This window comes from Amblyraja radiata, chromosome 25 (assembly GCF_010909765.2).
Source record: "Amblyraja radiata isolate CabotCenter1 chromosome 25, sAmbRad1.1.pri, whole genome shotgun sequence".
In the NCBI taxonomy this organism is placed as follows: domain Eukaryota; kingdom Metazoa; phylum Chordata; class Chondrichthyes; order Rajiformes; family Rajidae; genus Amblyraja; species Amblyraja radiata.
This window is the reverse complement of record NC_045980.1, coordinates 23,566,339-23,592,535: the sequence shown is the minus strand read 5'-3', so window position 1 is coordinate 23,592,535 and position 26,197 is coordinate 23,566,339. Positions and strand designations below refer to the sequence as shown.

Sequence of the window (26,197 nt, the reverse complement as noted above, 5' to 3'; positions counted from 1 at the left end):
AAACAGGCCATCTCGACCCTTCTAGTCCGTGCCGAACACGTATTCTCCCCTAGTCCCATACACCTGCGTTCAGACCATAACCCTCCATTCCTTTCCCGTCCATATAACTATCCAATTTATTTTTAAATGATAAAAACGAACCTGCCTCCACCACCTTCACTGGAAGCTCATTCCACACAGCCACCACTCTGAGTAAAGAAGTTCCCCCTCATGTTACCCCTAAACTTCTGTCCCTTAATTCTCAAGTCATGTCCCCTTGTTTGAATCTTCCCTACTCTCAGTGGGAAAAGCTTATCCAAGTCAACTCTGTCTATCCCTCTCATCATTTTAAAGACCTCTATCAAGTCCCCCCTTAACCTTCTGCGCTCCAAAGAATAAAGCCCTAACTTGTTCAACCTTTCTCTGTAACTTAGTTGCTGAAACCCAGGCAACAGAATGCATTACGTTGTCTCTGTATTGTACACTGACAATGACAATTAAAATTGAATCTGAATCTGATTCTAGTAAATCTCCTCTGTACTCTCTCTATTTTGTTGACATCCTTCCTATAATTAGGCGACCAAAATTGTACACCATACTCCAAAATTGGCCTCACCAATGCCTTGTACAATTTTAACATTACATCCCAACTTCTATACTCAATGCTCTGATTTATAAAGGCCAGCACACCAAAAGCTTTCTTTACCACCCTATCTACATGAGATTCCACTTTCACGGAACTGTGCACAGTTATTCCCAGATCCCTCTGTTCACCTGCATTCTTCAATTCCCTACCATTTACCATGTACGTCCTATTTTGATTTGTCCTGCCAAGATGTAGCACCTCACACTTATCAGCATTAAACTCCATCTGCCATCTTTCAGTACACTCTTCCAACCGGCATAAATCTCTCTGTAGACTTTGAAAATCTACTTCATTATCCACAACCCCACCTATCTTTGTATCATCTGCATACTTACTAATCCAATTTACCACACCATCATCCAGATCATTGATGTACATGACAAACAACAGTGGACCCAACACAGATCCCTGTGGCACCCCACTAGTCACTGGCCTCCAACCTGACAAATAACCATCCACCATTACTCTCTGGCATCTCCCATTCAGCCACTGTTGAATCCATCTTGTTAATCCACCATTAATACCCAACCATTGAACCTTCTTAACCAACCTTCCGTGAGGAACCTTGTCAAAGGCCTTACTGAAGTCCATATATACAACATCCACTGCTTTACCCTCATCAATTTCCCGAGTAACCTCTTCAAAAAATTCAAGAAGATTAGTCAAACATGACCTTCCAGGCACAAATCCATGTTGACTGTTCCTAATCAGACCCTGTTTATCCAGATGCTTATATATATTATCTCTAAGTATCCTTTCCATTAATTTGCCCACCACTGACGTCAAACTAACAGGTCTATAATTGCTAGGTTTACTCTTAGACCCCTTTTTAAACAATGGAACAACATGCGCAGTACGCCAATCCTCCGGCACTATTCCCGTTTCTAATGACATTTGAAATATTTCTGTCATAGCCCCTGCTATTTCTACACTAACTTCCCTCAATGTCCTGGGGAATATCCTGTCCGGACCTGGAGACTTATCCACTTTTATATTTCTCAAAAGTGTCAGTACTTCCTCTTCTTTGATCCTCATAGTTTCCATAGCTACTCTACTTGTTTCCCTTACCTCACATAATTCAATATCCTTCTCCTTGGTGAATACCGAAGGAAATTGTTCAATATCTCCCCCATCTCTTTTGGCTCTGCAGATAGCTGTCCACTCTGACTCTCTAATGGACCACCTTTATCCCTCGTTATCCTTTTGCTCTTAATATAGCTGTAGAAACCCTTTGGATTTACTTTCACCTAACTTGCCAAAGCAACCTCATATCTTCTTTTAGCTTTTCTAATTTCTTTCTTAAGATTCTTTTTACATTCTTTATACTCCTCAAGCACCTCATTTACTCCATGCTGCCTATAATTATTGTAGATCTCTCTCTTTTTCCGAACCAAGTGTCTAATTTCCCTTGAAAACCATGGCTCTTTCCAATTTTTACTATTTCCTTTCAACCTAACAGGGACATAAAGATTCTGTACTCTTAAAATTTCACCTTTAAATGTCCTCCATTTCTCTTCCACATCTTTCCCATAAAACAAACTGTCCCAATTTACTCCTTTTAAATCCTTTCGCATCTCCTCAAAGTTAGCCTTTCTCCAATCAAAAATCTCAACCCTAGGTCCAGTTCTGACCCTCTCCATAATTATATTGAAACTATTGTAGCTGCACCATGGCAGACAGGGAGAGGCTTCAGAGGGTAGTTAGGGCAGCACAGAAGATCATTGGCTGCCCTCTCCCCTCCCTGATGGACATTTACACCTCCCGCTGCCTCAGCAGGGCGAAGAACATCATCAAGGACAGCTCGCATCCTGCATTTGGCCTGTTCGACCTGCTGCCCTCAGGGAGGCGCTATAGGTGTATCAGAACAAGGACAAACAGACTCAAGAACAGTTGCTTTCCAAAAGCCATAACCTCCCTGAACTCACACATGTACTGACTTCACAGCCTAACCCCCGGACTTCCATCTATCCACCTACTGTAATTTGTACTGTAACTGTAATTTTTTTAAATATGTGCAATAACCCATACTGTATATAGGAATCCTATTTATTCACTCTATTCATCCATTGTCTTTTTATAGATATGTATATAGCGCCGCAGAACTGTGCACCTTATCCCCCCCCCCCCCTCCCCCCTTTGTTTTGTTTTTTGTTTTTTTGCACTAATTACATGTCTGCACTGAGTAGGAGCTGCTTTTAATCTCATTGTACATGTGTATAGTGACAATAAAATGGCATTCTATTCTATTCTAATGGTATTGTGATCACTGGTCCCGAACTGTTCCCCAACGCATACCTCTGCCACCTGACCCGTCTCATTTCCTAACAGGAGGTCCAGCACCGCCCCTTCTCTAGTAGGTACTTCTATGTATTGCTGCAAAAAACTATCCTGCACACATTTTACAAACTCCAACCCATCCAGCCCATTTACAGAATGTGTTTCCCAGTCTATGTGTGGAAAATTGAAATCTCCCACAATCACTACCTTGTGCTTACTACTAATATCTGCAATCTCCTTACATATTTGCTCTTCCAATTCTTGCTCCCCATTTGGCAGTCTATAATACACCCCTATAAGTGTTGCTACCCCTTTCCCATTTCTCAGTTCCACCCAAATAGCCTCCCTCGACGAGCCCTCTAATCTATCCTGCCAAAGCACTGCTGTAATATCTTCCCTGATAAGCAATGCAACACCTCCACCTCTTGCCCCTCCAATTCTATCACACCTGAAGCAACGAAATCCTGGAATATTTAGTTTCCAATCACAGCCCTCCTGCAACCATGTTTCACTGATCGCCACAACATCATACTTCCAGGTGTCAATCCAGGCTCTAAGTTCATCCACGTTTCTTACAATGCTCCTAGCATTAAAATATACACATTTAAGAAACCCACCATCTCTTATTCTCTATTTTCTTTTTCTTCTCTCTCCCCTACATTTTGGGTCAGAGTGCTACCATTCTCTGCCTCCTGCCTTACACACTGACTGCTAGCTTTCCCAATTCGAGTCCCTCCCCTCAACCATACTAGTTTAAACTCTCCCCAGTAGCCTTTGCAAATCTCCCCGCCAGGATATTGGTCCCCCTCGAGTTCAAGTGCAACCCGTCCTTTCTGTACAGGTCGCACCTTCCCCAAAAGAGGTCCCAATGATCCAGAAACTTGAATCCATACCCACTGCACCAGTCCCTCATCCACGCATTTATTCTCCACCTCGCTCCATTCCTACTCTCACTGTCGCGTGGCACAGGCAGTAATCCTGAGATTGTTACCTTTGCAGTCCTTCTCCTTAACTCTCTACCTAACTCCCTAAATTCTTCTTTCAGGACCTCTTCTCTTTTTTTACCTATGTCGTTGGTACCTATATGTACCACAACCTCAGGCTCCTCTCCCTCCCATTTCAGGATTTCTTGGACACGTTCAGACACATCCCTGACCTTGGCACCAGGGAGGCAAACTACCATCCGGGTCTCCTGTCTACGTACACAGAATCGCCTATCCGACCCCCTGACTATAGAGTCCCCTATTACAATTGCCCTCCTCTTCTTTTCCTTACCCTTCTGAGCAACAGGACCGGTCTTTGTGCCAGAGGCCCGGCCGCTGTCGCTGCCCCCAGGTAGGCTGTCTCCCCCACCCTTACTCAAACATGAGTACTTATTTTCAAGGTGTACAGCCACCGGGGTACTCACCAGTCCCTGCCTCTGTCCATTGCCCTTCCTAACTGTGACCCAGTTTTCTGTCTCCCGTGGTCTTGGAGTGACCACCTCCCTGTAACTCCTTTCTATGACCTCCTCGCTCTCCCTGAGCAGACAGAGGTCATCGAGTTGCTGCTCCAGGTTCCTAACACGGTCCCTTAGGAGCCCCATCTCGACGCACCTGGCGCAGATGTGGACATCTGGAGAGCACTCAGACTCCATGACCTCCCACATCTGACATCCAGAACAGTAAACTGCCCTGGCCCTCATTCTCCCCCTTATCCGAATACAATAAAGCCTTACCCGGGATACAAGTAAATTAGCTGCTTCCTCTGGTCCTCTTCCACCAATCAGAGGCTTCCACCAGAATCCTTCTCTGGAAGTGAGATGGAACGTTGCAGATTTGGGTAACTCACAGCTCCAGGTAACTCCTCCTCGCACCAACGGCTCCCCGGGCCTCTGTAGAAGCAAGCCCTGCGCTGTTTTTATACTCACAGCTCCAGGTAACTCCTCCTCGCACCAACGGCTCCCCGGGCCTCTGTAGAAGCAAGCCCCGCGCTGTTTTTATACTCACAGCTCCAGGTAACTCCTCCTCGCACCAACGGCTCCCCGGGCCTCTGTAGAAGCAAGCCCCGCGCTGTTTTTATACTCACAGCTCCAGGTAACTCCTCCTCGCACCAACGGCTCCCCGGGCCTCTGTAGAAGCAAGCCCCGCGCTGTTTTTATACTCACAGCTCCAGTTAACTCCTCCTCGCACCAACGGCTCCCCGGGCCTCTGTAGAAGCAAGCCCTGCGCTGTTTTTATACTCACAGCTCCAGGTAACTCCTCGCACCAACGGCTCCCCGGGCCTCTCCTTCGTATATGGAGCATAATCCTAAATGTAACAGGAAATAATATTTTAAAGTGTAACTTGAATCATTTTATTTTTCTCACTGAACCCTCACATTTGTTTCTCCTGATTCGTTGTGTGCAGTAGAAGATGCAAAAATAGAAAATGTTCCTTTGTTGCAGATTCTAAAACTGGAGTGAATGATAGTGACTGTAAACTAAATACTCGCGATTTCCTTGATGCCCGCTAACTCAGAATTTTGCTTATGGCTGAATTTTAAGTTTTGTTTATCCTAATTGAACGAGGGAAATTTAAGAGTAAATTAATAAAGGGAAAATTAACTTTTAAATGAGTGTAATTTATCAATTCGTTTAGCAGGAAATTCTACCTTGGATCATAGGGGCATTATCCATACAAGCACTATATCTCTCAGTATGTCTATTAGGCTATATCACATTTTGTCATCTTTGGACATGCTTCATGCCTAATAACATTAGAGATCACACTCTGTGTCTCTAGTCCAGTGGTGGGACTGGAAATGCTGTCTAATTTGAATATTTGTGTATATATTATCATTTAAAATTTTTTTTACAAATCTTAAGGATGCTTAAGCGCTTCACACATGACATGGTGTTGAGCAGCAACTTTAAGATTTATCTACAATATGACAATTTTGCATGTTCCAGTTAATATATACAAGAATTCCAGATGAAATAAACTGTAATTTCTAAACAATGCCATTTGCATTTAATCACAAAACACAAGTTGTCTTTGAAAAATCAGTGCTGAATCTGGTGACAACTACAAATTGGACAAAGAAGGCAGGTGACCTAAATTCATTATGGTGGCTTGAACTCTACTCTCCCTGAATGAAATGCCTTAAGCTACCTGGGTCTAAAATACTTCCGAAAACCCTTTGAACTCCTAACAATTTATGCCATTCTTTTAAAATTTACCTCATTAGCCAGGCTTTTGATGAACTGTCCTAATAGCTCCTTAAATAGCTTTGCACCATATAGTTTACAATCATGCTAATGTAAAGCCTTTTAGTACCTTTAAATAAGTTAAATATCTAAAGTGCTAATAGTTGCTGTTTGTTTTGAAATGTACTCCAAATGATATGGTTTCCTAGAATTGCAAAATTCATGCTTGTAAGCATGGCAATGGTAATATATATCAGTTCTCCCGCTACCATCTATTGTGACTGCTCTTTTACATATTTCCATTCTGTAAAGGAGTGGAGTCTGACACACTGTAACCTTTACTGAGTCTTTAATTAAGGCACATGTCACACACGTCCCAGTACTGACTGCATCTAGTCTTCAGGCGTACTGGAACAAACAGGGAGGAACAAGGGGAAGATATCACAGTTACACTGATATGGCTGGGCGTGGTTAGTGGTATTGAGGTAGCTACATTATAGGTTGCATGCATAAACCATCTACATCCTTTCCCTTGGAAATTTAAAATTGAAGTTATAACAGTGGCAGGGTGGTTATACAACACCTGTAAATCTAAACGAAATCACCGTAACGGACAGGAGGTTTGACAACCCGACCCGAGCGAGTGCGCATGGCACCCTCACCCTCCCCCTCCCCACCCTAAAGAAGAGGACGAGGAGCAATATCAGCCGGGAAGGAGAAAGCCGGCGGAGACCCAACCGGGAATGCGGAAGGAGACCCGACCGGCACAGGCGAGACGGGGGAGAAGGAGGAGAAGGAGAGCGGGCAGGGGAGGAGAACCCCGGAAGGGCAGAGGGAGGAGAACGCGGCAAGCGGACTGACCGGGGCATGCAGGGAGCTGAGGGGTAGTTAGTAGTGGGAGGCTCGAAACGCAACGGAGGAGCATAGGGGGCCGCAGGAGGAGGCTGTGGCTCGTTAACGGCCAACAGCAAAGTCCACCAAGTAGGATCTCGGTGAATTGTCCACCCCAACCACAGTTGCGAGTCGGGAGAATCCGGTGGCTGTCTGCATGCGGACAACCTGGCCAGGCAGTAGTGGTGAGAGCGGGCGGCAGGACTTGTCGTGAGAGCGGCGCTGTACTTCATGCCTTTGAGCAATCCGTTGCTGGACGGCAGCAGGCTGGAGGACCTTGGGCACTAGGGATTGCTGGACGATCGGCATCGGTGGGCGAAGAACGCGGGACATCAGACGTTGGGCAGGGGATCGCATGGTAGTGTCCCTGGAAATGTTACGAAGGTTTAGCAGACCCTGGCAGAAGTCACCATTGGAGAGACGAGACTGCTCGAGCAAATTCTTGGCACTGCTGACAGCACGTTCGGCCAGGCCATTGCTTTTCGGGTATTCAGGGCTGCTGGTGTAGTGAGTGAAGTTCCACTTCACAGCGAAAGCTTTGAATTCTGCACTGGTGAATTGACGGCCGTTGTTGGTCTGTAAGCGGACCGGGGACCCAAAAGTGGCGAAGAGTCGGCGCAGCTTGCTGATGACCATTTCAGAGGTGATAGCAGGGATAAGGTCCACCTCGAACCAGTTCAAGTAGGAGTCGACCAACACTAGGTATTGCTTTCCACGCCATTCGAATATGTCAGCAGCCAGCGATGACCAGGGAATAGCAGGGGCAGGCTGCTGCAGAAGTGGCTGGCGCTGCTGATGTGGGCCAAGAGTGTTACAATCAGGGCAGGAGGCTACTCGGGCCTTAATGTACTTTGCCATGCCGGGCCAATAGTATTGTTCTTGGGCATGTGAGACAGTGGCATCGGCTCCAGGATGCCCCATGTGGGCAGCGTTGTAGTACAAGTTGTACAGGGAGGCAGGGACGACCACCTTGTGACCCTTGATGATGATCCTGTCCCGGAGCACTAGTTCATCTCGAACCAGAAAGAAAGGGTGGACACCAGCAGGCAGCGAGGTGCGTTTGCTTGGCCACCCCCGCTGGATGACAGCTGCGAGCTGTTGCAGGTCTGGGTCGTTGGCAGTGTGCTCAACCAGGCACTGCAGCTGCTTAGAGGGAACAAAGTTGACATTGAGTACCTGCAGATCCTCCTGCTCGTAGGGATGTCTGTCGCAGGAGGACCGGGGGGCCCTGGACAGCGCGTCAGCCACATACATCTCAGTGCCCCTCTTGTAAACGATCTGAAAGTCGAACCGCTGGAGCTGTAGCATCATTCGCTGTAGTCTGGCTGGAGCGATGTGGATAGGTTTATTGAGGATTGTCACCAAGGGTTGATGATCCGTCTCGACGGTGAACTTGGTACCGAACAGGAAGTCCTTGAACTTGGAGCAGGCGAACACAACCACAAGAAGCTCCTTCTCGATTTGTGCATAGCGCTGCTCAGTGTCCGTCATGGTTCGCGAGGCATAAGAAATGGGCTGCAACGAGCCATCATCATAGAGCTGCAGGCAGGCAGCACCTAGTCCGAAACGGGAAGCATCACACGTTACCACAATTGGACGCTGCAGATCGAAAAACTTGAGAGTCGGCGTGCTGATCAGCTTCGTTTTGAGGAAGTCGAAAGCCTGCTGGTGTTGGGTAAACCAGAACCAGGCAATGCCTTTTTTCGTCAGTTGCCTCAGGGGTGCGCTCAACTCGCTGAGGTCGGGGATAAACTTCCCCAAATAGTTGACCATGCCCAGGAAACGCTGCAGGCTGGTAACATCTGTCGGGGCAGGCAGCTCGGAGATAGCGTTGGTCTTCTGCGGATCAGGTTTCAGCCCGTGGGCCGTGAAGATGTGGCCAACATAGGGTACTTCAGCTACACGGAACCTGCACTTTGACGGGTTAAGCTTTAAGTTGATCTGGCGAGCGCGGTCTAGAATCCGTCGGAGATGGTGGTCATGCTCAGCAGCATCTTTACCATAGACCAGGATATCATCCACAATAATGGCACACGGCAGACCAGCAAACAGTTGCTCCATGGAGCGTTGAAACACTTCGCTAGCGGAGTTGATGTCGAATGGCATCCGCAAAAATTTGAACCTTCCGAAGGGTGTGCCAAAAGTGGTTGAGTCTGAGGAGCGTTTGTCTAGGGGTATTTGCCAGAACGAGTTCCTGGCATCGAGAACAGAAAACACCGTGGCCTGACCGACCTGGGCAGCAACATCTTCTACAGTCCTCATAGGGTAGTGGGGACGTTTTATTGCCAGATTCAAATCTTTGGGATTCGCAGAAGACCCAAACCTCCTGTCCGTTAGGTTTATGCACACCCGTATTTCGTTCTTACCCTTCTTCATGGTGGCGACCATGGTGGAGACCCACTCGGTGGGATCGCTGACGGCTGCAAGCACCCCCATGTCAACCATGTTCTTCAGCATGGCTTCGACCTTGCCCTTCATGGCAAACGACACCCTGTGTGGAGCACGGACCACTGGTACGACCGATGGGTCAGTTGCGATCTTGTATACAAGTGGCAGCTTCCCCAGCTTATCATCGAAGAGGTCAGGGTACTCGGAGAGTGGATTCAGCATCACACGCACTTCGTGGACCGTATGGTCGAAAGACACCAGACCGAGATCCTGACAGGCCTGATTGCTCAACAGAGTCACAGTCAGTCAAGAATGAAAAACGACAGGTCACGGGATGATTTCTGCAGCACACAGTGGAAGGTGGCCCTCCGCACAGGTGTTAGCTCCTCTCCCCCATAAGCACGCAATATGAAGCGATCAGCAGTCAACAGCTCATTATTTCCTATCTGTTTGAATAGGGATGTTGACATAACATTCACCTTCGCCCCCGTGTCGAGCTTAGCAGTGAAGGACTTGTTGTTGACAATAATGAGCACAGAAGGATCGGGGAGGCGAGATCGGCCATGAAGGAGAGTGTAAACACTGGCATCTCCCATGGAATAGCTGGGCTCAGAGTTGAGGGCAGTGTCGACAGAAGACTGGGAATCAAATTCGTTATCAGCTTGCTGAAGGTTGTTTAAAACTTGTCTAGGAGCTGAGGGAACGTTCCCACGGGAGCGACAGGCAGCTGAAAAATGGTTCATCTTCCTACAGAAATTGCAAGCTTTGCCAAATGCTGGGCACTGCGACTGCATGGAGTGAATATAATTGCAGTTGGGACACTTCTTGACAAGCGGGACCCGAGGGGCATAAGTCGGCCGCGGCGTAGGGCGAAAGTTGCCTTGTTTGCGATGGGGCATAGCAACACCAGTCAGATTAATAGCCCGATTGTCAGATCCCCTCTGCCCATGTGGCGGGACAACTACTTCAGCTATGCGGCATGCATGCATTGCCTGAGTCAGGGTGAGGTCTGGTCTTTGCAGCAGATCTGCACGTAGCTTCTGATCTAGCATGCCGGTGACAAGGATATCTCTGGTGAGCTGATCACGCATGGTCTCGAAACAGCACCGCTGAGCAAGGTAGCGCAGGTCAGCGATAAAACATTCAACAGGCTCATCAGGCTGCTGCTTCCGTGTAAAAAATCTAGCCCGCTCCAATATGCGGTTGGAGGGCAAGTCACAAATCTCCGCAAACTTGCGTAAGAGACATACCGGGTCATTGGCAGATTCCGCCGGCTCGACGACCTGGTCGTTGTCATCCAGGACCGCTGGATTATAGTTGAAAGCCTGAGCTCATTTCATAGCATCAGGACCGGCAAGGTTCAGCAGGAGCGAGGCTTTGACCGCATCAGGGTCATTTCGGTGCACGATGTTGATGAAGTGGTTGTAGTCCATCACGAAAGTAGCCCAGCGTTCCGCAATGTCAGCTTCAAAGACAAGGGGAGAGGGCTTTCGGCATGAGAATGCCATGATGAATGGGGAATTAAGCACTAGTTAGACTAGGGACAAATAAAACCCGATAAACAGGAGGCGCGCGTTTAACTTGCTGACACCATGTGAAGGAGTGGAGTCTGACACACTGTAACCTTTACTGAGTCTTTAATTAAGGCACATGTCACACACGTCCCAGTACTGACTGCATCTAGTCTTCAGGCGTACTGGAACAAACAGGGAGGAACAAGGGGAGGATATCACAGTTATACTGATATGGCTGGGCGTGGTTAGTGGTATTGAGGTAGCTACATTATAGGTTGCATGCATAAACCATCTACACATTCCAATTCATTTGTAAAATATTAACTGGATGAACTTTTCAATCCTTTTTCATCCTTGATTAGGTTCCAGTCCAGTAAATAATTTCACATATGGTTATTGCCCAGTGCACAACCATTCTTCATTCATCATTCTGGATTGAATTGCAGTGCCAGGGCTCAGAATCTATCATGGATCTTTCAATTCTTGAAATCATCATTGGATGGCAATAGAGTTCAAACACTTGCTTTCTAATGTAAATTCCCCAAAGAAGCACTAAAATTATGGTAACATTTGATATAATTACTTGTGTGACAGGTTTAAGGTTATTTAGCACAGTCAAATTGAATGCATAACTGAGAATGACAAAGTAATTTTTACGAACATATTTTCATAATTTTTAAAAAGTAACTTCTATGCATTTTGGCTTTGACGTTTTACATTAGAATATTTAATTGTTCTCTATTGTATTCAGGATATGATGGTAATGTGCCTGGTGTGTATGGAACTACAGCTCGATCAGTGGCTTCTGACTAAGTCCAAAAGTACCACAGGTATGAAGCATTTAACTTCACAGCATCTCCTTCATAGTATTCAAGAGAGAGTTAGATTTGGCTTTTAGGGTTAAGGGAATCCAGGGATATGGGGGAAAAGCCGGAACGGGTTACAGATTTTTGATGATCAGCCATGATCATATTGAATGGCGGTGCTGGCTCGAAGAGCCGAATGGCCTACTCCTGCACCTATTTTCTATGTAATAATTGATTATTGACAATCATTTGTTCAGCTTTAATATCTACAATGTGACTTGCATTTATATAATCCTTGCGTATTTGCTCAGCCATCATGAGCGGAGTGCAAAATGGGCATCTTTTATCTGAAGATAGTTCCTATATCACTATTTCCCAAATTTTGGCAGTACGTTCAACCTTATGTGATTAGATAACTGGATGGGGATTGCTTATGAGACCCAGCTACATGAAAATTCGTAGTGGTCTATTTTATCTACTATACGTTGAAGATAATTCAACAACTGTGAAAACACATTGGAATCTTCCAATATGCTGTGTAAATGTGTGTTCTTCAGCAGAGGCAGTGATCAGAGATGCAGTTCTTTTAGGCTACTCCTGCATCTGACAAAATAAAATTCTACACAAGATAGAACTAACTGCTATAGTATGCAGATAAGAAGCTGCAAAATTTTAACAGACTTGTTGCTAGTGGGTGGCAGCGGGTGGAGATAGGGTTATTATTTTCCAGACTGGAGGTCTGAATGTAGCACGGTTAGCAAGTTTGAACTAAAATAGGTGGTACAGTGGACAGTGAAGAAGGATATCTACGATTGCTACAGGATCTTGATCAACTGGCCCAATGGACCAAGGAATGACAGATGGAGCTTGATTCAGATAAATGGGAGATGTAGTATATTGGTAGGACAAGCCAAGACAGGACGTACAGTAAATGACTGGGCACTGTGGAGTGTTGTAAAACAAAGAGACCTAGGTGTACGGGTACTGAATTTAATGAAGGTGGTGTCTCAGGTGACAGGGTAGTGAAGTAGGCGTTTGACACACTTGGCTTCATTGGTCAGGGTATTGAGTACAGGAGTTGGAACATTGGTCAGTGTGTTGAATACAGGTGTTGGGATATCATGTTACTCCTATATTAGACCTTAATAAGGCAACATTTGGATCACTGTGTACAATTCTAGATGTCTGCAACAGGAAGGATGTCATTTAACTGGATGTTTTTGGTTTATAGAGAGTTTGAGATCTATAGAGAGGTTAGGTAGGCTAGGTCTTTTTTCATCTAGAAAGCTGAGGGGTGATCTTATAAAATAATGAGGGGCATAAATAAGGTGAATAGCCACAGTCTCCCCTTGAATTGTACTTCTTGAATTCCACATTCTCACCATTCTTGAGGTGGGATGAAGATATTTATTTTCGATTTCTAAGTGACCACCTTATGAATCACTTAATATGCTCTTCCCCACAAAGGGAAATATTATCTTGGCATTATCTCTTCAAAGTTTTAAAGACATCCATAAGGTTGCCCTTTGGCTTTATTTTCTAAAGCCAAAGGGCTTTCCTTTCTTGCTATTTTCACCCTAGGATAATCTAACCGAGGTTAGATATTGGTTTAGCACAACGGCTTTACTTTCTATCCCTCTAGCAGTGGATGCTAGTTTTTTTGTGGCCTTACCAATTTGTTGTGTAACTTTTAACAATTGGTGTTTGTACTCTATCTCACCTGGGCACACTCTCAAATAAATGAGTAAATTCCCTATTCTTCCTCGCAAAATTACTTGCATTTATCTACATTAAATTTAATTTCCCAATTATTTGTCTATTGGAGGTGGTGCTGCATATCCTAAAACGTATGAATTAGATAAGTCTCCTGGGGCTGATCAGGTATATACGACGACACTGTGGGAAGCGAGAGAAGAAATTGCAGAAGCCCTGGTTGAGATTGGTGAATCATCATTAGATATGGGCGATGTGCTGGTAGACTGGAGGGTGGCAAATATTGTGCCGATATTGTGTCGATAAGAAAGGTTTAGAGTGATATTGGGGAGGTGCAGGGTGATGGGACTAGCTTGTATGGGGCATCTTGGTATGGGGGCATCTTGTAAGCAGCATGGGGGAGTTGGGCCTAAGGGGCTGTTTTTGTGTGGTATGACTCGATGATTTTTTGTTTTACCATGTGTTTGTTGTTTTTTTACTCCAGTTTCTCCTCGGAAATGTACCTCCAGTAACACAGCTGCACAGCTGGGGCCTGATTTTCCGGGAAGCCATTATTTGGGGGACCTGATTCAACTTGCCTTCACTTCCTCCCAGAGGGATCTGTTTGAGAATGACTGGCTAGTTTTTGTTGTTCAAGTATACTGGTTGAAAGCTAGATTCATGGCATTGCAGGTTTGTGTTTTATGGTTTAAAGAACTACTTGCATGGTGAGTTCAGTAATACTAGTTTTCTAATTCTCAGCTCATGGTAAAGGCAAATTAATTCTTCCAATTGATCCAGGTTCACTTTGAAAATGCCATTAAAATGAGGGAAAGTGGGTAATGCTGTCTCGACTGCTGTCAGATCCATTACCTTCTCTTTATTGAATGTGCGCTGTCTGAGACCAGAGAAACTAATGGTTGCCAATCTTGGCACAAAAAAGGAGATGGAAAGCAAAATTCTTCTTTTAGTCAGAGAGACCTCAGGAAGAGTGCTGTAAAAAGATGGTATCTTGCAGTTCAGGCAGCTCCCCTTTTGTTGCTGACTTGCCTGAATCTTGAGAAAACCACAGTGGCTGTAATAATTAAATCTGTTTCCTAGCATCCTATTGTCTTTATTCTTGGAACACAAATTTAAAAGATTTGATTATTATATAATATTTAATATATACTGACCAAACGCAGCTTTTTTTTTTGCTCTGCTAGATCAGATGTGTAGAACAGGAATAATGCATACAGTGACTCTGTCAATAATTGTAATAATGTCAACTTGTGAGCAGTCTTGTATCATGAAGTTGTTCATGAAGGAAACTGTTTTTGTGTTAAAATGCTTGACTAAGATTCAAACCCACGAATTTGATGTTTCAATGTATTTGTTCACAGGGTGATATGGAACAAGCTCTGGAGAGCTATGATATCTGCACTAGTTTGTTTTGCAGTTCCATGGGGATTAAGGTTGGCAGCAGGAATGGTGATAGTTTTACTATCAGACTGCCGAATTTACATGTGGATTCTGCCATATCGTTGGAAGAGGTACAAAGCTTTACTTACTGTACTGAAAATATTGTGTAACAAAAGCAGAAGTGTCAACTGTAATTCACCAATGTTTAATCCCTAATGGTACTTTCTATTCTTTTCCTTCTGTCCATACCAGATTGATAAAAAACTCAAGTCACTTGAGAGATGCCAGAGTCTTGAGGAGGTTCAGCGACTGTATGAGATGGGTGAATATGATCAGGTTGTGAAGCTGTTGCGACCCACATTGTCCCTTGGTGCAATTGGCCGAACAAAGCCTCTTGAATTTGTTACCTCCATCCCTGAGCGACCTGCTCAGCTCCTCCTGCTGCAGGTAATCCAAATTTTGGATTTTAGGTGGCACTACAGAGGCCATTGCTCAATAAACAGGAAGCGCTAAATATCCTTTGACTATAAAAATGATTTACTTTGTGAATCAATGGGATTGCTCCTTGAATGCTCAAAGGTGGCTTGTATCTTGTCTCCTCTTCCCACCCTATATACTACAAGTCTGTGCATGATTACCATCAGTTGGTTTAATTGGCAGAAGTAACATAAGGATTGCTTGTTAGGAATAGATTGGATCAATCCTTATCAGAGAAATTGACCATTTTGAGTCATGTGCAGTGGATTTCCATATATGAAAATCCTGAGCAAGCTATAACTTTGCGTCAATGTGTTGCAATTCACGTTTATTGTTGATTTTGGGGCTGATACTGTGGCATACATTTTTTTTAAAGCTTGCCTTGGATATAAATAACATTGTTGTGGATTTAAAAAGAGGCAACATAATGGCGCAGTGCCAGAGACGCGGATTCAATGTTGGGACATCCTCCCTGCCACCATGTGGGTTTCCTCCAGGTGCTCTTGTTTCCTCTCACATCTCAAACATGTGTGGGATTGTAGGTTGATTGGCCTATGTAAATTGCCCATACTGTGTGGAGAGGGGATGAGAAAGTGGGATAACAGAGCTGCTGAATCTCTGAAATAGACTAAACTAATGAGTGTTACAAATAGATGAATAGTCGTGATATAAGCATAAAAACATGGATGAGTTCTAAAAATTAAATAATGTGCAGATGTACTAATACCTTTTAACCAAATAGCTTACAAATCCTATAACAGTGTAAATTAACTCCTTGTATTTGTATTAGCTGTGGGGTAACAATTCAATTTAGAAAGCTTCGTTCGTTCTGTTTCTGCTTACACCACTGCTTCCTAAGTAACTTCCTCAGTTTGGTGAATGGCTTCCTACTCTAATTTTTTGTCAGGACTCATTATTAAAGATGAAAGATTACAGACAGTGCTTGGAGTGTTCTGAAGTTGCCCTAAATGAAGCCATTCTACAGATGAACAATGTATCATCTTCATCCTCAAAGGAAGAGTGGGTTTCAACAGTGACTCAGCTGTTGACTGGGATTGACTACTCTTTGTCTGGTGATAGCAGTATCCTGGAGGAACAATCCATGAACCCGTGTTTTGTCAGATTTGCCAACAATCTCATTCAGGTAAGAAGAGCCTATTGTTTAGTGCAACGTATCCATTTTAATTGCAGTCAATTATTATTTGTTTCTTTGTCGTTTGCTTGCATTCATCCAAAAGTAATCTGGTTCAACTGCATATTTAAGATCACCTTTCCTACACTATTACCTCCTTATGGTACCCATTTGGTTTGTTATATTATGTTTCATTGGAATAATGGCTCAACATTGTGATACTTGTATTCTTGTCCATTTGTAAAGGGCCTGTCCCACTGTACGAGGTAATTCAAGAGCTCTCCCGAGTTAAAAAAAAAAAAAAAAGCTTGTGTTAAGTACGTAGAATGTACGTTGCGGGTACGTCGGAGCTCGGGACGTCTCTTAGCGACTCGTAATGCTAACGGCAGGTACTCGGGGAAACGTGGTAAGCTCGTGAAGATTTTTCAACATGTTGAAAAATGTCCACGAGAGCCCCGAGTACCTACGAGCGGCTATTACCGTAATTCTCTGAGTTCGAATCAGGGGAAACTCGGGAGAACTCTTGAATTACCTCGTTCAGTGGGACGGGCCCTGAAAATTAAAGAAAACCAGAAAGGTTGACATTGTATATTTGGAATTGGTTAGGTAAGTTCATCCAACTCTAATGCATCTGTCTTGGGAGCCACCAAAAATTTTCACTCTCTCTGTGTGTCTCTCTCTCCACAGATGCTGCATCAGCTGCTATTTTTTTGCCAATTTCTGGGTTATTAGCTATTATTCAACTTAAGAAAGTCTATCTTTGTGCAGATATGTCTTTAAAATACACTTTTCATTTATTTACTTAATTATTTCCCTGCACTGACCCTCTACATCTCGACTGACTTCTTGTCCAAAAATCCGTCAAATTCTAATGATTTTAGAGGTACAGCACAGAAGCTTCAGCCCATCAAGTCCGCGCCGACCAACGATCACACCGTGAATCTTGAATCGCTGAGAATCGATAGACCTGTGTAGTGAATTTTGAAGATTCATTCCTCCTGTGGGTGAATTTTTTTGTCCTTTGGTCCTGAATGCCTAACCCCTTATTTTGATCTGTAACCATACTTTCTAAACATCCCAGCCAGAAGAAATATCTATGCAATTGTACATTTCAGTGAGATCACATGTCCTAAACTACAGAGAAAAAAAGTCAACCCTGCATAAAGTCATAAAGCATGGAAACGGGCCCTTTAGCCCAACTCATCCATACCGACCCAGATGGCCATTCCAAGCTAACCCCATTTCCCTGCGTTCGGCCCATATTCCTCTAAACCTCTGATATCCATGTAACGGTCTAATTGTCTTTTAAATGCTGTGATAGTACGTGTCACAAATTCTACCTGCTCTGGCAGCTTGTTCCATAAATAAACTACCCTCTGAGTGGAAAACATTGCCCTTCAGGTTCGTATTAAATCTTGCCCCTCACACCATAAATATAAGCCTCTTGTGTTTCATTCCCCTACCTTGCATAAAAGACTGACATTCACCCTATCTATTCCTCTCTTGAAATACACTCCTGTCCAAAATCTCCCAATAGCTTGGTAAGTCCAACGCTCCCTAGGGCCCTACCATTCACTGTGAAGGCCCTGACATGACTTGACTTCCCAAAATGCAACACTTTGCACTTGTCTCCATTAAACTCCATTAGCCATTCCTCAGTCCACTTGCCCAGCTGATCAAGATCCCGCTGTAAATTTTGATAACCAACTTCACTCTCAACGATAGCACCCACTTTAATCTCATCTGCAAACTTACTAATCATGCCTTGTACATTCTCATCCAAATCATTGATATAACCACAAACAGAAATGGTCCCAGCACCGATACCTGAGGCACATCACTAGTCACAGGCCTCCAGTCTGAAAAACACCCTTGCAGCATCAATGGTAGGATAGGTTATTGATCTACACCCAAAGACTACTCATCTCCATATGCTAATTATTGTGAAATCTGTAAACTTCCAAATCATATACATTTTCATTCACATCCATATCATTAATGTTTATGTGAGGTTCCAGTACTATCTCTCTTATCAATACTGGACACAAAATGCTGGAGTAACTCATTGGGTCAGACAGCATCTCAGGAGAAAATAGATAGGCAACGTTTCGAGCCATGTCAAGTCTAAAGAAGGGTCTTGACTCAAAATATCCCCTATCTATTTTCTCCAGAGATGGTATCTGACCCACAGAGTAACTCCAGCATTTTGTGTCTATCTTTGGTATCGACTGGGATCTGCAGTTCCTTTTTATTGCCTCTATCATTACTCTCTGACTCCTTTCACCAATCCAAATTTTGGTTCCAAATTCTCTGGATTTTATGGGCTTTTAACTTTTGGACAATGTCACATACTGTACATTGTCAAAGGGCTGAAGGTCATGTAGACCAGCTCAGCTCCACTACCTTCATTGACACACTTAGTTACTTCTCTAATTCAATCAAATTAGTCAGGAAGAATCTCCAAACAAGGCTAGACTTCTATCTTTTATTAATCCCTGCTACTCGAAGTGCAGATTAATTTTGTCCCTTTTTTCCAAGTAATTTCCCTGCCATTGGTATTAGATTTGCTGCCGATAATCACCTCTTATCCTTATTGCCCTTCCCAAATGAAGGTGTGATTTTTATTCTTCCTGTCATCTGACACCTCGCCTGTGGCTAACGATTACTACAAAACCTGTAATGGTGAAACATCTCCTCTATTTGCTCCCTTAGCTGTCTGGAATACGTCTCATCAGATTCTGGGGTTCATCCACCTTAAACCACTCTTATGTATCTCACACCACTTCCCTTTTGACCATGATTTGTTCTTTCAATTCCACCACCCTCCCTCTCTGAATTCTCCAACACAATGTCCTGCTCTGTAATGAATACCAAGTGCTCATTTACCACATCACCTGCATTTTCACTGTGATCAGAACTTTACAGGAAGCTCAGTAAAGAAGTAAAAGGAGAGCACCACCTTCCAAATTACCTGCATTCACACCAATCAAGAAACACCTGCCTCACTTGAGCCAGAATCTGTGAGTCCCAAAGTGATCTCATCATCACTTCACAACACATAGAATTGGAGTGAAAGCAATTCATCCTCAGTACTGAGGGGATGATTGAGAAATGAAGCCTGTTCAAATTATGTTACTTTAGCTTAACCATGTTGTCTCTATTTAATAGTGTGTCCGCTCCATATTTGTTCTCTAATCTTTCCAAATATGCTGTGATCTAGAATATTGTTGAAAGTTCAGTATTCTTAAGCGTTTCAGTACGTCCTAACGCATCGAGTTGCTTTGCACAGTTATTGCCGCTATTTTATTTTGTAGAAAATGGAGAATAAGCCTATTTTACCAAATGTTGCATCTATTTTAGTCCTATCAGATTTCTTGAGATTTGTACTTGTTCCTGAAATGTTTGTTAATCCACTGACCATTGTGAGATCTTTACCCTCATCTTTCATTTTCAGACTTAATGTTATATTTGGCAACGACCTATAGCCCTTAGAAAGATTTACACATTTTAAAACCTTCTGGTTTCCAGATTATAATTTCTGCCTGGATGTTTTTCCTCGTTTGATTTGGGTGGATCTTGTCCCAGAGACGGTTTCTTCCTGTCTGGTGCTTGTATATCGTGAAATGGAACCATCCTTTTCCAATTGGCTCTTTTAGCCATGGAATGCTTCTTGATATCCCTATTCTCTACAAATGTTATGATTGCAACGTATGAGGTCCATTTTTCTTTAACAATTGTTTGACAATATTCCTGTGCAGTGAAGTGGTATATTTTGCCACATTAAACGCACTACATAAATGAAGATTATTGTTGTTGATGTTGTCATCATTCCACTAAAAAGGAAATCAATTACATCATTCATTTTGGTGAAAGGATAAAGGCCAGTGTTAATTTGAGATATGAGTGAAGTGTTAATTACTCATCCTTCTGTGGAATCTAGCCAAGTTACAGATCAGTGGCCATTGTGATTGCTGATCCATGTTGGTTTCTACAAGATCTGGATTATTAGCATTAGTTATTTGTCCCTTTATTGTTGACTGCTGCACTACACTAAAAGCACGTTATTGGTGGAGGTTGATGCAGCTACATGAGGTCTTAGATTATCAACTGCATGTTGTTTTTGGCTCTTGCGGGTTCACCATAGAAGTGAACACCAATCCATGGTGGTATGATTGTGCACTGCGGAAGTGATGAATATTAACCGGAGTTTGTGTACTGTTATAGATAATTGACAACAGCATGGGGACATCAGAAGATGCCAAAGAACCCCATGTATCATCAGTGCTGCCTTGGATAACCCTCTACAGAATCATAAAACATGAGGAGGAGGAGTTTGACACACTTCGCCGTCAACACTGTAAGAGTGAAGACTCGGGTTAGTATTACTGCCTGAACTTGAGTATAAATCAACTACCTCTTGTAGGGTTTATACATACTAGTAATTTCAATTGTTTTACTGTTTGAAAAATATATACTTTATATACCTGTACAACAATTTGTAACTTTATAGTCAAGCTGTTTTAAGATCCATTAGCCTTTTTGCAGTATATTTTGTACAGTCCACTCATGTTTTTTGATTACTTCACAAGGTCCCTTACACTTACCACCATCTCCAGAGTTCCCAGTTTTCATTATATATAATGTACTTGTGATGTATTTTATGTAGCTGTAAAGTCGATGCCTCGCTCCTCGTGCTTGAAACCTTGAGTAAGTAGGAAGCAGTGGGTTGGGCCATATGGGACAGAATTGTGAGAGGTTAGAGCATTCTAGTAATTTTATTTGGAGCTATCAGAGGATTTTGAAAGCACACTTGTTGAAATTTAAGCTTGTTTATGGGGGCGGAGGTATCCTTACAGTTTAAAGGATACAGGGTTTGACGTTCAACTCAGGCTTTGTTAAGACATTGAAGTTGTGAGCGTATTTACAGGGCATAAGATATCCTGAATTATTTGGGTGGGTGGAGGAAGGGTATTATGGTGATGCAAAAAAGATATTAGGCATTTATTATGTTGTCACATTACTTTTGTTATTGGGGAGCAATAGGTTTCTGGAGATAGAGTTCATAATCCCAAATATCCGAATTGTTTTTGTTTTGTGAGGAATTATTCACCTTTTCCTGTTCTGCAGCTACATTATTAAGATAACATGAATGTGCTCCAATACCTCAAGTAGACATTTTCCATCTAGAAGTACAAGAGTATGTTCACAGTACAGCTAAGGCCAATCAATTGAATTCCTCTGCACATGGCAGACCTGGTAATATTAGCAGCCTTCCTTCTATGAAGGACATTAGTGCAGGAGGTGTTGTTATTGATTCTAAAATGTTAGTTTAATTTATCTGCATGTTAGGATTGAAAGACTTGAATATGAGCCAATGGTGCAAAATTAGCTGCTAGTTCTGTTCTTCAGCCACTTTGTTACCCATATATGCTTGTTGCTTTATTTCATAGTAAGGAATGCATTTCACCAATTCTCTTGTTTATATTATTTTAAAAGACTCTGAATTTTTTGTAGACCCTGAAACTCCAATGCTGCCTTCCTCTCTAATGCTACTGAACACAGCACATGAATATCTGGGACGACGATCCTGGTGTTGTAACTCTGATGGAGCATTGCTTAAATTCTACGTAAGTAGCGTGACTGAGATTATGAAATGCAAATGTGCAACATCATCCCTCCCTTAACTGGTTCTACCTATTACATACCAGCCTCTGTCCCTTTCCCCTTCCCCACTTGGCTTGATCTTCCATCAAAACACCCCCCACTCTGCCTCCTTGTCCCACCTATTACCTACCAGCCTCTGTCTTACTCCTCCCTCTCACTTCTATACACTAGTTATCTGCTCGCTACACACTAAATCCTGATACAGGGTCTCATCCTGAAACATCGACCATCCCTTTGCCTCTACAGAGGCTGCTCGACTCATTGAGTTCTTCTAGCAGTTTACTTTTTGGTCCAGATTCCATGATTGCAGTCACTTGTGCATATGGTCATAAGTACTACTCAATTACTAAAACATTTGAAGGAAAAAAATCACTGTAAATTACTTCATCCAGAGAATGTGGAACTGCAAAATGTAGATGAGACCCTGTATCAGATTATTGTAACGGTCTCCTTGCAGGTCTTCCGAAAAAAACTGTCAGGCAGCTACAGCTTGTTCAGAACGCTGTTGCTAGAGTTCAAACAAAGACCAAAAAATTTGAACACATTTCACCAATTCTTAAAGCCTTACATTGGCTCCCTGTATGTCAGAGAATTGATTTCAAAATCCTGCTGCTCACCTATAAATCACTACATGGTTTAGGACCAAAGTATATCACTGACGTGCTTCCACTATATAAGCCTTCTAAGATCTTCTGAAACCAATCTGTTAGTGATTCCCAGAGTAAATACAAAACATGGGAAAGCAGGATTTAGTTACTATGCAACAAATAGCTGGAATAAACTTCCTGAAGATTTAAGACTTGCCTCAACTTTGACCACTTTTAAAACAAGACTGAAAACTTTTATGTTTACTTTAGCTTTCAGCTAAATCTTAACTACATTGCACTTTTTATAATGCATTTTTAATTTTGCTTTTCTTTTCTTTTAATTCTAATTTATTTCATTTTATTGTATGACATGTTTTTATGTGAAGCACTTTGAGTCTGCCTCGTGTGTGAAATGTGCTATATAAATAAAGTTGCCTTGCCTTGCCTTGCCTTTAAACTGCGAAATTTGAAATGCACTTAAGGGAAACGTGGATGAGCACACGAGGAAGAAAGCGTTACGACACGCTGAAAGGATTTGATTAAGTAGACTGGGAACATGAACTTTAGTCAAATGGCCTGTTTCTCCACTGCACAGCCAACTATGTTGTTTTGAAAACTTCATGGAATAAATTGATATGTCTGAAGAAGGGTCTCGACCTGAAACGTCACCCATTCCCACTCTCCAGAGATGCTGTCTGTCCCGCTGAGTTACTCCAGCTTTTTTTTTGTCTATCTTCGGTTTAAACCAGCATCTGCAGTTCCTTCTTACACAATATGTCTTCCTCAACAGGTTCGAGTTCTTCAGAAGGAGTTGACTGCCTCAAGAGCTGAAGATGCTCACCCCTTCAAAGAGGAACTTGAAACTGCACTTGAGCAATGTTTTTACTGTCTCTATGCCTATCCTAGTAAGAAAAGTAAAGCAAGATATCTGGAGGAACATTCGGCTCAGCAGGCATGTACCTATGTATGCACTCTATGTGACAAGCTAGACAACATGGGATACTTTGTGGTATAGAAGTAGGCACAAAAGACTTTATACGTATTTGTGAAATGAATCCACTGTGTGTAGACTAACCTTAACCAACTTAAAACCAATTCTGCTCTCTGTGAATGCTGGTTTCTGCCTTTCCCATTGTGACATATTTATTTGCTCCTGGTCTGTTCTTTAGGATTCAATTTGTTGTTTGGTACAATTAATTGAAGAGAGAATATTTGTTGAGGCTGCATTTAAAAGTTGCTTTGGAAATATGAACACAAATGATTTTTTGGAAGAACAAACACGGAATTAATGGAAGAGTGAAGTAGTATTGAAACTGATTTCTGGATTGCATAAAGCATTTAAATTTTACCCAATCCATTCCATATATTTGTGCTTGTTTCTCTTCTTCAAACTTCATGTTTCTGGATGTAGATAAAAGTGCTGGAGAAACTCAGCGGGTGCAACAGCATCTATGGAGCGAAGGAAATAGGCAACGTTTCGGGCCGAAACCCTTCTTCAGACCGAGAATGTGGACTGAGAAACCATTCTTCAGACTCATGTTTCTGGATGTTTGTTAATGCTGTTGCCTTATTGGTGGATAAATTCTAAATCAGAACATGGCAAGCTATAACTTGAAAATTGACACAAAATGCTGGAGTAATTCAGTGGGTCAGGCAGCATCTCTGGAGAAAAGGAATAGGTGAAGTTTCAGGTTGACAACCTTCTTCAGACTGAGAGGCCATTCAGCGTAAACCAGCATTTGAAGTTCGTTCCTACAAATTATGACTTGAAATATCTTAAATTTCGTGGAAACACGGATTTAAGTTTGACGTGCCCTCCACCCCTAGGTACCATAATGTGCATTGATAGAATAAGTTTAGAGATCTGGTATAAATGTATCTTAGTTCCTTCACACTTTGAAACATTCATACTGGTTTATGGGGTAATAATGAAAATGAAGCAATTGGCATTCATTATTGTTACTCTGTGGGTAACAATATCAGCTTTGTGATTTTATTTTGAGCATGTGTAGCTTTAATACTGCCAATGATTTATTGTATTCTCCACTATAATTAAGGGAAATGAGTAAAGCTGGCTAAAAGCTGAGTAAAATTTCGGACATTTACAAAGTAGTTCTGCTACAAAATACTCAGAAAATCTTAGCCTTGGCTGCAAGAGATCTATTTTGAAATGTTGATAATCCACTAAGCCCTAATTGCTGCTTAAAGAAAAAGATTTACCCAAAAAACATTAAATGTTTGGTCGGTATTACGATCTATTCATGGATGTTTCAGTTTTAAATATTTCAAAACTTGTATTTTATCATATTTGGAATTTCGGTTTCTTCCTAAATCATATATATATTACTGATCTTTGTTTAGCATGTTTATAAAGTTAATGAAAGATTGTTTGTATGTTGACTCTGAATGATCTTTAATGTGATTGACTGTTGAGTCAACCTTGATGACATTGAATCCTGGGACTCACTTTGATCAGAGGCCCAATGGCATCGCTTGTTGGAATAGGTGATGATGTTGTGTATCGTTGTGGGGAACTTTCTTCGAACTCAGCAAGGACTATTGTTTTGGCATTGATTGTAAATTCTGGGCTATTAATTTATTTTGTGTTGCCCAAAGGAAATATTTAAAAGATTTCTATGAAAGTTAATTCCTTCTGTTTTACTTACTTCCTGGCGGCTGTTCTATGAACTAAAAACAGTGGCTCAATGTAAATCATTGGGTTTTTTTCTGCTGTTTTAACTACAGGTTGAGCTGGGCTGGAATGACGCAGAATTTATGTTTGACTATTTCAAACCTAAGAATTGCCCAGAATTCGACAGTTACAAGACCAGCACTGTGTCTGCAGATTTGGCAAATCTCTTGAAGAAGATTGCTGCGATAGATCGTGACGAAGATAATGTACCTCTTTCGATGGAGAGTGTTACAGCATATATTGAAGGCTCCGTTGACACGGTAATGTTAATAGCACTGTGGAGGAACTGTCAAATGTAAGAATTAAGGGCGTGTCCCACTTGGCGATTTTGCCGGCGTCATATCAGTGTCGCCAAAAGATTTTGAACATTTCAAAATCCAGCGGCGACATAAAAGTGGTTGCAACACTTGAAAAAATACCGTGCGTCAAACGTCATCACACCGCGTCATACGTCATCACGCTGCGTATTTTTCGGTGACATCATACGTCAGTCAATGATGCCGGCAGTCGCCGAAAGAATCGCCAAGTAGTACAGGCCCTTTAGGAGCAGGAATAGATGACTTGGACCTAGAGCCTGCTCTGCCAGTCTGTGAGATGGTTGCTATCTTAACTTTCCTGCCTGATTCCCATGAACACTTCCACAAGTGTCTGAAGATCTTTTGGACTTGAAAATAATGACAACATCCACGGCTCCCTGGGGCAGCTAATGCTAAAGATTTATACTCATCCGAGAGAATAAATTGTTCTTCAACTCTTTTTAAATGGGTGTCCAAATTATCCTAATTCCCCGATGGGTAACATCCTCACATCAACCACTGTCAAGCTCCTCAAAATCCGGCATGATGGCAAGATGACCGCTGATTATTTTAAACTACAGAGAATAT

General features: G+C 42.6%; 1 protein-coding gene across 3 annotated transcripts in view; it reads left to right on the top strand.

Annotated features, from left to right (window-relative positions):
* The window catches only part of cabin1 (calcineurin binding protein 1), a 244,075-nt gene that overhangs the window by 34,131 nt on the left and 183,747 nt on the right, over nucleotides 1–26,197 (top strand). For all 3 annotated transcript variants that reach the window (XM_033043465.1, XM_033043466.1, XM_033043464.1), the window contains exons 12-20: nucleotides 11,614–11,692; nucleotides 13,866–14,053; nucleotides 14,743–14,892; nucleotides 15,014–15,208; nucleotides 16,146–16,382; nucleotides 20,595–20,745; nucleotides 21,885–21,997; nucleotides 23,412–23,573; nucleotides 25,367–25,573. In XM_033043465.1, the coding sequence (XP_032899356.1) occupies nucleotides 11,614–11,692; nucleotides 13,866–14,053; nucleotides 14,743–14,892; nucleotides 15,014–15,208; nucleotides 16,146–16,382; nucleotides 20,595–20,745; nucleotides 21,885–21,997; nucleotides 23,412–23,573; nucleotides 25,367–25,573 (1,482 nt within the window). The remainder of the gene's footprint in view (nucleotides 1–11,613; nucleotides 11,693–13,865; nucleotides 14,054–14,742; nucleotides 14,893–15,013; nucleotides 15,209–16,145; nucleotides 16,383–20,594; nucleotides 20,746–21,884; nucleotides 21,998–23,411; nucleotides 23,574–25,366; nucleotides 25,574–26,197) is intronic.